At 51.0% G+C, this 12,974-nt stretch overlaps 1 protein-coding gene across 1 annotated transcript in view; it reads right to left on the bottom strand.

Annotated features, from left to right (window-relative positions):
* LOC121072992 (hexokinase-1-like) overlaps positions 1-12,974 on the bottom strand; it is a 35,305-nt gene extending 22,331 nt beyond the window's left edge. The window contains 4 exon segments of the mRNA XM_040563403.1: positions 1,963-2,037; positions 2,039-2,112; positions 6,492-6,654; positions 12,794-12,974. Coding sequence (XP_040419337.1) covers positions 1,963-2,037; positions 2,039-2,112; positions 6,492-6,654; positions 12,794-12,856 — 375 coding nt within the window. The 5' untranslated portion in view covers positions 12,857-12,974.

The raw sequence follows: 12,974 nt of genomic DNA, 5'->3' as shown, positions 1-12,974 counted from the left end.
TCTTTGACCAGCAAAGGTGTCAGCCTGCACCTGACAGGTGAGGGAAAATCGAAGTGTGAATGCAATGAAGTAGAAAATATCAAAATGAACTGTGCCATTGAGGCATGAGGCCATAAATCGCAATCCCTTCCATAAGCTGATTACATATTAGGCTTTAAGAGTATAATTCAGTGAAGTTAATGACACAGCCTGCTGAAAAACATATTAGTAGCCTACCCTGTGCAGGCAGTTCAGTCCAGTCCAAGTATTCCACTAATCTGGCTCAGAGATTTTGCAGTACCTCAGCCACAGGCATAAGCATCAAATCACCACCTGCCTGTGCTCCTCCTGGGCATCTGCCATGTTTTCCTGTGAAGTCTAACATCGAGCGTTTTAGTTGAGGTTGCATATTGTCACAGGACAGCTTCAGACCTGGAAGCAGTTCCGATGATGTTCATCTCTTTTTTTTTTTCCTTTTACTTAAATACTGGGAGCGACTGTCCACCAAGGGTCACCAGAAACCTTCCTTGCTTCCCTTCCCATTCAAAAGCCATGAAAAAAGCTATCAGCCTGAGCTCCAGGCTGCTGGTTCCCGACAGCCAAATGGCCTTGGGATATTTAAAAATTAAAATACCAACACAACAACACCCGGGAAAGAATGCAGACATGATGTCTCCTCTCCCAGCTTCTCCTTAGTGTCCTTATCACCTCTCCATCACGTCTCACCCTAAATCAGCCTGCGTGCACTGCCTGGGGCAGACGCTTGCCTCCTGGGTGTGCATGCAGCCCTGCTGTTTGCTGGCCTCCAGCCTCGGACCCCCCCCTTCATGGAGGGGCAGCCCCAGGCTCCAAACTTGCCTCCTTGGCAGCCCACCTGACTTCTCTGCTTCCAGCAGTAACAAGCAGTGCAGCTTAGCTCCCCTCCAAAATCTTTCCATGGGAAAGCTGCTGCATGACCTGTCACAAAGCAATAATACTAGGAAAAGTCTTTACAAGAAAGGCATTTTATTGCTGCAGTTCAGACATTCCAGCAATGCTTCTTACAAGCCATGAATGCCATCTCAAACGCACCTTTACAAAGGTAGCAGCACTTACTAGATACATACCTTAAGGATGTTGAGGTGACTACAGAAAATATATTAAGGATAGAAATGCTGTTTATTTTTTATTATTTATTATTCTTTTGAAACAAGCTTTAAGTTTTCTGCAAGTCTCTTGTTATACTTTTAAATAGCATCTTATTCTAGTAAAAAGTGTAAAAACCATGCTTTTTCCAACTATGAAATTACCTATTGTATTACACTGAAACAGAGACAAAACTACCCGTAAATATTCACTATAATCTGCTTCCTGATTATAAAAAGAAAATATATTCTTCCAACTAACACAACTTGAAAACCAAGCAAATGGATTCAAATATTTTCTACTCTTGGAACATAAAGGACCAAAAAAAAACACAAAAAAAACCCACATCATTTCTTCAGCAGAAATTAAGTTAAAGTTGTCCCAAAATATCTTACCAGCTTCCTGTAATGTTTCTAATGTACTTGTACCTTTCATGAATGCTGAGTTGCTTAGACTGCCAGGACAGGTATTTGGTTGTCAGGGGGTTTTCTGTCCCCCATCTAGTGTTAAAATCGCAGGGCTGGTCTGGCTATCTGCTTACAAAGGCCAAGTTGTTTTCCTGCTCTCCATTCCTATCTCCAGAAAGCAAGTTTACTATAAAAGCCAAAATTCTTATTTCTAGGCCAGTGTTCTCCTAACCAAGGCAGAAGTCTCCCACACAGTGACAGCAGAGCTGCAGCACCCAAGAATGCCCTGTTACTTATTTATCCTCAGTATTGACAAAGATCTGTAGCGGGGTCCATGCATGCTATAGGTACAACTGTTAAGATGATAAGGTCAATCTTGTGCCCTTTTTCTAAAACAGCAATGTGAAAGCAGCTGATCTTTTGAGAGAAGTCATAAGGAGGAGGCACTTACCCTTGTCCCGCTGCCATGCATGATATCTTCAGGCGTGTTATAGATTTCGCTTTCCATTTGTACTGTCTGCTTTTTTTTCATGCGACACTTTCACCCGCAGAATGCGAAAGTAAGAACCACCGAGATCCAGAGCAATGAAATCTCCTTTCTCTATGTGGAAGACAAGACACAAGCAATTAAAATGTGTAGGCAACATAAATTTGTGAGAAAATAAGCTCTAAGAAGTACAATGCACAGGCAAATGCATGATGCTTATAGCAAGCAAGTTCTCAGCTGCAGGGCATCCACATGAAGTCCTGCACCACTGAAAGAGTTATTCGGAATCTGTTAGCCCTTGTAAGCTCCTGAATACGTCCCCAGGAGCCAAGGAAAAAGTTAGGATACCTGCATCTCCCTCTGTAGTGGAAAGGAATTTGGATTTAAAAGGTCTGGAGCCAAATCCACTGTCCCCCCTCTGTCACAGACTTCAGTGTGTAATTCAGGTGACAGATGTGTGGGCCAGCTACCTGAGAAATGGCACTCAGTACCCCTGGAGAGCAAGGCAAACAGATTTAACTGAACCACCTCTGCTATCTTGTCTTATCAAAGAGGGAGCAAACAAAGACAGCAATCACTGAAGTCTGTGAAAAGATAATATTTAGGAAAGCAGTGTGCACACCTTATCACACAGCCTTGTACGTTCCGGCTGCAGTTAATCACTGAGGCTCTTTGCAAGCATTTGCCTCTGCACACAACATCCCCAGGCTCACTCAGAAGTGAAGCACAGGCACACAGTGCTTTCTCATCCCAATTTCCTCACCAATTTGCACTTTTCTGCAGAGCCAGAATCGCCCTGCACTGCAGGCAGGTTGAGCTGTGTCCCCCGCTTCCTGCACCACTGCTGCATGTTGCCAGTCCCATACCATACACATAGCCCTTTGGGCTCTTTTTCATTCCTGTTCCAACTTTAAGCTGTGACTATATGAAGGCCATTCCCAGCATCATCAGTTTTCCATTTCTAACTAAATGCAATGTGGAAAAACCTCTAGCAGTACCTGTTGACATACCGTGTCACCTCAAACTTCAGCTCTGCTCCCGGAGCCTTCTGAGGCCATGCTGCCACCAATAAATCGGGTATGCACCTTACCCACGAGGATTTCCTAATGCAGATTTGCCCCTGAGATTACCATGCCCAACCTCAGGCCCAAACTCCTGAAGCCTGACTCAGTGACCCACTCCTCCTCATTGCCCCATGCACCTCCAGGATCCCCATCCCGCTCAGCACAGCTGAGGAGCTGGAGGGGGTGTCCCTCAGGGCAGGACCTCGAACAGGAACAGCCAAAACAGAGGCAAACACTCTGCAAAAGTCTGTGGTTTTCCAGTGCTGCAGTGTAATACAGCAAACAAAGCACCAGCGAGGGAGAAACTACGAAGAACAACAGCCTGCATACAGAAAATGTAACAAGAAGACAGTGGGAGCCCACAACTCCTACCAAGCTTTGTAATTTTACGATGCAACCTTTTCTTTGTGCTGCTTAAGACGGGCAAACTCAGAGGTCCCGACCTAAGATCACACGGAGCTTGTCTACCTGTTTCTTAGCTTTAAATACTGCTTAGCTCCAGTATAAATGTCATGTCAAACATGTATGCAGCCAAACTGCAGACGCTGTTCCCTCATTGGATTTTGCATAACGAATTCAGCTCCTCAGCCTTCACTGGGACAGGGCTGGAAGAAAAGCATTTAGCACAAGTACCTCATTAAGCCGAATACCTGAATACGCGTTCTCATCCTGGCGTATCATTTGTCCAATGTAAACCATTACCTTCGATGAATAATGAAAAATCAACACTGGACCAGATGGCCCTTCTTCAAGCCTAAATGCCCCTCAGTAGTACTTCAAACAAAGAGTGCACTTCAGAAATATCTCCCTGGCAGGAAACTAACAGATTAGCGCGTCTGATTTCCAGTGCAGTCAAGCTCATTACAAGGTAAAATTTAGCAAGGAGTTATCCTTCTGCATCAAAAAGAAACAACAATTTTAAACAAAATGTAAAGCTTCCTGTATGCAAAGTAACAGTTTTCTTTCCAAGTATTTTGGGAGCAGTAGTTAATCTATACTTTATAAGACAAAGATACAATCAAAACTGCTGTAAATTAATTTAGGCAGATCCTTTGGAAGCGTTTTGAAATAGCTTCAAATATTGTTCAAGGCACTCTGGACAAAACCTCGTGGCTTTCATAGACTAAATTCCTCTGAATGAAGCAAAAAGCCCTGCCAACAACAACATCTCCACAGTCGCAAAAAATTGTTACTCAAAGGCTCCTTGTTAATGGAGTACGCGAGCACAGATCGAAACCAAACAAGACCATTTTGTCTGACCAGCCAGCTCTCAGAAAAACGATCACACTAGAAGGGAAGGGCTTAAGAGGCAGAAATCAGAGAGGGGCCAGAGAAAAGGACGGGGTTTCAGCCCTGGGTGTTTACGGAGGGAGAGCTGAAGGAAGAAATTGTGGTCAGCCAAGAGCCACCCTGGGCACTGCAGCACAGACACATCCAGAGCCCGCCCGGAGCCTTTGGAGGCAGAGGGATTGGGACGGGGACTCTGCGGCTGCCTTGACGTGGCCAGCACGAGCAGGTGAGTCAGGGAAAGCAACACCATGACACCGCCCACAGCAAATATTCCTCCTCAGTGGGGTCAGAACGTGCCTTTCCCAGGAAAATAACGCAATGCTTCTACTTGTGCTTCCAACAGCTAGCCAAGGAGACGCTCACAACCTGTGTACACAGACGACAAGCCAGTCATACAGAGATCATCCGGGGCAAACCACTGCCTTGCCCTAACTCCGCGCTGCAAACACAGCGAGCCTGTCCCTGCGAGGCTGGTGGTGGCCAAACGGGCACGGAACCAACAGCTGAGCTCCCTGCGCACAACGCAGGGTGACTTTTTTCAGTAGGTATGTGGTACGTGATCTGAAAGGAAAGCAGTTAACATGCTCGGCTGGGGCTGCCCACTGCTCTGGTCCATGCCTGGTCCCAGCAGCGTTAGTGAGCGATCTCTCACACCACTCCTAGCCAGGCACACATCTCCTTTCCTCGTGCCATATCTCCAAATCTCCCCAGTTTGTACCACGGAACAGCCTGCAAAATTATGCGACTCACTGCAAGCAGCTCTGATTTTCTAACCTGCAGTGCCTGAGGGACCAGGGGACAGGTTTGTACTCAGCTGAACTCAAGCATGCAGGAAGGAAAACCAGGGATTTCAGAAAAAAGGTTGGGATTTCCCACAAAAGCCGCCTGGCAGCACGTGCACGAGGTCACCTCACCTGCAGTCCCTTAGAGAAAACCCTGCCTGTGACCCAGCGGTGTGCAGCAGCGAAATGGTCGCCCTTCTCAACTGACTGCAAGTTTCAACACATTTCAACACAACAGCTAGCAGTGCTAATTTAAGGGAAACACAGGGTTCAAGCTTGTTCTCCCTTTAGGCAGAAAACAGCATTTCTATTAAAAAGCATAAGGTGGCAAAAAGCAACAGCAAAGCAGAACTATCAAAGACTTCCACCTGCCAGACAGCTCCAACTACCGCAGGCTTCTTTTTCCTTCACCCAATCACTTCTTGATCTTAACTCAAAAAAGCCTCAAAACATGAAGGAACTGTTCAACAGCTAAAACAGTGTTATTGCTGCACACAGGGACTTAATTTGTGGAGGCACCAAAATATGGTTAACCAACTTATGCTACACAAGATGGAAACCCAGTGTTAATGCTACACAATAAGCCCTACTGTGCAGCGTTCATAAATATATCTATATACTATACACAGAACTTTGGTTTGTTTGCTTGTTTTGTTTGTTTTTATAAACGCTAAAATAAATACTAGGTGTAATTTTGGTCTCAAACACCAACGCAACATCTTTTTGGTTTCTGATAGCTCTTTTTGCCACTTTCATCAGTGGTCGCTGAAAAAATGAATCCTACATCTGGATGGAAAAAGCTCTGTACACCAGACCAGCAGCTTGCAAGCCACATGCTGCAGCCTCCCTAAGCTCTGCAAATTTGCCCTAAGACAGTCCCCAAGAAGTAGCCTCAAAAAGCAAAATGATTGCCAGGAAGCTGAAATTCAGCAAGTATGGGTTCGTACTTCCACTGGAAAAACTAAGTAGGAGAAGAGAGGTTGAGTCAAGCAGCAAATGACTAAAAGCCGCTATATTTGTTAGGACTAAATCACATGAACGTGAACTGCATAAATCAGAAATCTTATGCGAAGTACTGATTCGTCACAGACCAATCTCTGTGTAAGTGTATCGGCTGTTGGTGGCGTGATTGACAAGAACGACTCTTCTGCTGCCATCAAAGCGGGTTTGACACAAGAATCACAAAATCCTACAGCTTCTGTGGGAACAACCCTGAGCACAGAGGGGAGGTTATCTCCAGAATGTTGTCTGGGCTCACCAGGGAGCAAATTGCTCTTGTTCTCAGTAGTGCTTTGGTGTATTTCTAACAGGTTTTCCCACCATACTTAATAGGGAAAACAATTTCTCAGACCCTTACCTGAACCATCAGGAATGGACCTCACGAAGGTCGGAAGCATTTTCACTGTGGCCGTGGGGTTAAAGTCTCGGGAGAGGCCATTCTTCATCTCCCTCCTGAAGCGAGCCATAATGTCGATCAGCGTTTCGTCGGAGAGCCGCATGGCGTAAAGGTATTTATCAATCTGGGGAGAAGGACAAACACCACCACAGGGTGAAAGGCTATCCCAAGGTGCCCAAGCAGAGCTATACCACCCTTTAATTACAAGAATAATGTATAGTCCCTGCTTGGCCCTGGGGCTCTGCCCAAGCCAGCAACCCAGCTGAGCGTTTTGTGCCTTGTCTTTTGATACAAAATCAAGGAAAATGTACAAGTGTTATGACTTACGTGGCCCATAAGTCCATCCTGCTGCCTTCCCAAGGCAAGGCCCACTCCCCCATCACTCTGCCTTCTCCTTTCCCCAAAAAAACCTCACCCACAGCCTCACACCTTATCTCCAGCCCTCCTCCCACTTCTCATCTCTCCTGGCTATCTGCGAGCTGAGAAGCTGAAGCTAAAAACGTCTCTTTTTGCACCTTGTCTGAGCAGGGGGCATCGCTGCAATCCCCAGAGGTGCCTCGTATTTAAACCTTTCATCACGAAGGACTCGCCAGAGCGGTTCCAGCACTGTGCTCCCAGCTGAGCCATGATTTCTGTGTACCAGGCCATTTTCCCTGTCCTGCTCCAAAGCAATCACAGGCAGAGACTCAGGAGAGACAGAACGGCACTGTGGGCAGGTTGTGTCTGTCTCCTCCACACACAACATCAAATTAAAAGGTGTTGACTTCTCCCTCGTGGTTTCCCAGGAAGGAACTTTATCTCCCTGGAAAAAGGAGACGGTTCCAGTTTTACAGTAATAATACTTTCCATAACATTACACCCGTCTTTATCTTCAGGAAGAGTGAGAGATGCTTTGATGGCTTGGAAATACAACTTGGCCTTGCGGGGTTCTTGCTAAATGCACGTCCCACCCCTTTCATGTCAGCTGCCAGTCTACTCTTGCCTTGTCTCATTATCTGCCTTGGAAATTTGGTTCTGCAAACAGTTCAGACCGAAGCCACACCTTTGGGATCACTTCTGCTTGCAGCTTAGTGGGATCAAGAAAACAAAACCCTGCCCATGTCCTCCATCCTCAGCAAAACTGGAAAAGCCACCTCGTTTTAATGGCTTCGTGGGCCATTCCTGCGCCGAGGCTGTCCTACTCTGGAAGCCTGGAGAGCACTCATCTCTCCCCTGACACCGCACCCAAACACGGCCGATGCCGCAATAAAACACCCCTCATAAAACCTATGTATGCAAATGTTCCATACACCTGGGACTTTGAGACGGGAAGCGATGAATAATGCCGTAGGTGAGCGGAACGCGGACAATCGAGATGCAATTAGACCCTAAAGCTCCCCATAAAAGCAGCTCCCCGGGAAGCAGTGCCGCACGTAGCCGAGGTGCGCAGCGCAGATATAGCCTATCTGCCCGCGGCAGGCGCCCTCGCGCCGTGACCAAGCACTTCCACAGCCGGGGAGGAAGGCGGGCATGGACGGCACCGCGGGGCGCAGCTCCCCGGCCTCATCGTGACCCGCAGCGACGAGGAGACCCAGGCTAACCCTGCGGGCTACCCTGCGGGGTTTGGTGCCATTGCTCGCAGAGGGAGAGCAAGAGAGGGGTCAAGTGCAAGTTGAAGGGGATGGGATGGAGCAGCAGTAAGGCAGGGCAGCGTGCATGTGCCCCGCGAACCGGTGAGGTGATCGGTGCAAGAGCACAGCTAAAGGGCAGGAGAGCTGGGACAGCATCCCGGGGTCCTGGCCGTGTCCCGTGCCACCCAGCTGGGCCGAGAGCCCCGGCACAGCCCCAGCACACGACCGGCTGCTTGAGGAGCCGAAGCCCGGACAGGGCAGAGCCTCTCCGCAGCCCCAGTGGGCGCGGGGATGGGAGCAGGGCTGGCGGCAGGCAGGAAGGTCGCTCGGCTCCGCAGCAAGCCCTGCCGGAGCTTTTTTTAGCCGCGACTGTTTAGCAGTGATGTCAGAGCCTGAGGTTATTCCCTTTTAAAGCGGGGGGGGGGGGGACTGGGACTGTTAAGGCTGTCAGCAGCCCACGCTGCCACTCAGAGGCCTGCTTACACAAATCCCCCAGGGAAAGCTATGCTAACGCACCGTTCACAGGCAAAACGTGCAGTGAGAGCACCCCCCTACAACGCCCTACACCCTACATCCTCCCAAAGCCAGGGCTGAAGTGCTCACCCCACCAAAAGCCCTGGTATGAGCACAGATTTGGGGGTTTGTGTGCTCGGGACCAGACGTGCCCACGCTCCCCTCTGCAGCAAGGGGAAATAGGAGGGAGGGCTCTTTTTCCTCCTGTGAAAATACAGCAAGAGCCGTCAGCATGCTTACACACGGGTAAGGGACCCTCCTGCATGCAGGGAGCACCGCCAAGCATCACGCTGAGGCCATCTTCAACGCTGACACTCCCTGGGCAGGGAGGACTGGAGATGAGCACTAAACCTTGGCTTGAAACAAAATCACTCCTGCGTGTTACAGTGTGAAACAAACCCCAAAATAAAGCCCACATGTTATTTTCTCCCAGGCAGGAAAAGGGCAGCCATTAGGGCGTACAGCTGCAAGGGAAAAGCCAGATCTCAGAGGGACAGCAGCCCCCAGGGGAAAGCCAGCAGGGAATGGCCACAGATACCTGGGCTGGGGGAGATGGAGGCTGGATGGCAGGAGGGAGGATTAATTACACCCCGCTCTGCTCATCAGAAAGCCAATCTCGGCCTTATCCAAAGGGAAGTGGCAGGGACAGAGGCACCTGGCCGGACCCAAAGCCCTGCTGAGCTCCAGAGGCCACAGCCCCAGGGAAGTCGGGTGCCAGCCCTCCCCTGGGGCTGGAGGAAAGCCGGAGCAATTTTGGGCAGGCAGCTGCGTGGGCAAGGAGCAGAAAAGGCTCCTTTATTTAGCTGCCACCTCAGAAGGGCATCGTCCCAGCGTGCTGCTGCAGGAGCGCTCCAAGTGCTCAATCAGTTTTTCCTTTTCCATTTTTTTTTAAACAGACAAAATTTGCAAACCAGTTTTTAAAAATAGGATTTCATAATCGAAACCACACGCATGTAAGTTTTCTTGGTCACATAAGAAAGACTCTTTGTATGCGGGGAAAAGAACCTTTTGGAATTCCAAAATCGCAGAAGCCTCCACGGGAAGCTGGGAATACTTCTGAGTGCATAGCGAAACATGCAGCACTCCTGGCCCTTCCTCAGACACGTGGCTAATTCCTGGGACACTGACAACAGGCGGTGGTATCCAAGAGCTGGCCACTCCCATCACAACCCCAGAAATCGCTAGCACCTACTCTCCTGACAGCTTTGCACGAACACCCTTCACTGTGTGAACGCTTTTGTGCAGAGCTGGTCGTGCTCCGCACACCTTTCAGCATCAGGAATATTCACTGGGAGCCAAAGCGTGTTGAAACAAGTAGTTTAGGCACCCTGAAACCACTTGTGCTTGCTTATGATTTATCAGATTGGTTCCTAAAAAGCCTCTGTAGTGGCAGATCACGTTTCAGGGTCTTTTAATACCAATTATTTCATTTCACACCTCACTCCATCACATTCTTTTCAAGGTTAACGATTAAAGTGTCACTGCTGATTGCAGGACTCTTTGTTTCTTCCTTCTCTCATCAGGTAGCGCGACAAAAAGGTTTTGTTCCCCTGGCAGGCAGACAGAAAGCAGGCAACACCTAGAGGCTCCCTTCTCCAGTGCCAGCCACTGCAGGTCCAAACCTGTCGGAGCCAACAGGCACTCGCTCAGCGTGCACTTTTATAGCAGCTCTCCTGCACCTGGGCCAGCAGCACAGACACCAGGGAAGTCCTGTGGTGCTTGCACCCCCGAGGACACAAATCAGCTTGTGGAGAAAGCGGGGCCAAGGCTCGGGCTGTGTGAGGTCCTCTGTCACAGCAAGGGTGCTGAGCAACCACCGCTGTGGTCCCTGGAGCTGTCAGGGAAGAGGTGTTCTCAAAACCACCTGGGTAATTTGGAGTAAAACCATATGAATATTTATAACGTACCTGGCATCATGCATTGCCAGCTTGGCTTCTGCACAGTGGGGTCGCGTGAGAGTGCACGGACACGGGGCTTCATGCAGCCTTCAACCCTACGCGTCCACCCTGCCCCTTCCTCCTGCTCGCCCATCTTGTAAAATGTCCCAGAAACTGCCAAGTGGGGGAAAAATTCATCTCAAATCTAAGAGAGTGCCTAAAATCCAGCCGGACCAACGTGGAGGCAGCAAACACTATTAAGAGCAAGGGTATCCCAAGGGCCTGAAACCCACCGGCCCCACTGCTCCCCGGGGCAGGGTCCCACTGCAGGAAGGCAGCGCTGAGCATTAGTGGGGTGGGAACAGGGTCATGAGGGAATTTGGGCTTTCAGCCTCTGCACAGAAGAGACCCCTGTAACAAATCCATTCCCAAATTCACCTTGTGGGCACTTGTAACCCTTTCTCATCCCTCCCATGGCCCGCAGAGGCATCCTCAAGGTGACCTGCACCATGGAGGCTGAGCACGTCACCGCCCAAGGAGCGAGGCAGAGCCCCGTGGGACCAACGCCTTGACCTGCGGCCCCCGGCCGGCTGTGAGCACGTAGCAGCAGAAAGCAAGCGCTGCTCTTCCGGCAGCAGAGAGGAGAGGGAGGGACCTGCACCGGAGCCCCGCACGCACGTACTCCAGCGAGCTGAGACAGAGCAAAATCCCACAAGCAGCATGCTGAGATGGAGCCCAAAGGGCCTTGGGGGGTGGCAGGGAGCGGGGTCAGGGCTGCTGACCCTCCTGCAGGACAGCCAAGTGAGGGGGCTCGGCATCCGCTCCAAGAGGATACAGACAGGAAAAGCCTCCTCACATCCTCCAACACCACCAGTCTGCTTTTCTTTAATTGGATTTTATTTCGCTCTCCTAATGAAACCAGACTGCTCTATCAGAAGGCTTTGCAGCACCCTGGCCAAACAGCTTCTCGTGCCGCCAGACAATAGTGGCCTCGTGGTGCCAAGGCAGCCTGCAATAAATAACCCCTGGGAACACCACCGAGTTTCCCCCATGCCCGCAGGCCCGCCCGAGCCTTCCCGCTGCTCCTCAGGCAGCGTGCAACCTTACGCTTATCTTGGCTTTCTAAATATAACAGGCACAGCGAGACGGAGAAGGCCTTACCCAGGCACACAAGCCTGGTGCGGGCACAGCGCGTCCAAATCCCCCAGGAACAGGAAAATAAGGGGCTGGGGGAAAGGCCGAGCCACTGCGTGGGGGCAGAAGAGGCAGAAATCTGCCTGCAGCTCCTCGCGAGAGCTGCTGGGCGGAAAAGCAGAAGACCAGAACCACCAAAGGAGACGGGGAAGGCAGGGGGTGCTGCTTCGGGTTTTATCTGACAGAGGAAGGGGTGCAGGCGGGCTCTGCAGCAGCTGGAGTGAGTGCTGAGGGGCAGGACATGTCTCCCTCGGGAGCCTGGTGCTGTCTGTGGGGTAAGAAGTACACCACGGCCCTGCTGGGGTGTCCTCCAAGTATTCCAGGGATGTTTCCTTCGGTGGGTGCTCGCCGCGCACCGAGGCGGTCACGTAGCACCGCCGGAGGAGGTGGCTGAGGGGAAGCCTCCGCTTCGTGACGTCAGCCCGGCTCCACCGCGGGGCTCGGTGACATTTGCAATTATTTTCCCAATTTGCATCCCCAGCCCTGGGCTCTCAGCTCCCTACAGCCCCCCTGTAGGCTCAGCCAGGACCCAACTGCCATGTTTTTATTTACCCTGTGCTCCGCACCCACTCCTCTGGTCGTGCTGAAGCCAGGGCCGTACCGCTGGGGCAGCAGCAGTCACCTAGGGCTAAAGGCAAACTGAAAACACCCACAGAAAAACTTCTTTCTGCTCATCGTTCCCTATAAATTCAGAAGCGGCGGCGATACGGAACCCAAAAGCCAGCTGCAGGCCGTCGCGTTATCCCCGCCACCCCCACGCAGGAGTGATGGATCCCAGGGGCAGGAAGGGACATCCATCCTCATCATCATCCTCCTCCTCCCCGCCGCCATCCCCATCGGCAGACCCCGCAGCTGCCATCACACCATGCATCGCCCGCAGCCCCTCGCCCCGCATCCCCCTGGGGGGCTGCAGACAGGATTTATTCCCACTTCTCTCCCTGCGGGGTCGCTATGGGGACGCAAAGCAACACCAGCAGCAAAATTCATGATTTTTTTAAAAAATGGAATAAATAAGGCTATTTGGCCCGGGGCGGGGGGGCAGCCCGTCCGGCGGGGGGTCTCGATCTACCTTTTTGACCTGATCCTCCTTCAGCTCCGTGAAGTAGTAGGCCAGGAGCTGGGCGGCGATCATCCTGCCGGCTGCACGGGCGGCTCCGCGCACGCAGCGATGCGGCGCCCGGGGATGGCCGCGCCGCCAGCCCAGCGCCTCCCCTTCCTCCCCTCCCTCCTCCTCCTCCTCGTCCTCCTCC

The sequence above is a fragment of the Cygnus olor genome, chromosome 7, assembly GCF_009769625.2.
Source record: "Cygnus olor isolate bCygOlo1 chromosome 7, bCygOlo1.pri.v2, whole genome shotgun sequence".
NCBI lineage: Eukaryota > Metazoa > Chordata > Aves > Anseriformes > Anatidae > Cygnus > Cygnus olor.
The sequence above is the reverse complement of the archived record's forward strand: the minus strand, read 5'-3'. Positions and strand labels throughout refer to the sequence as shown.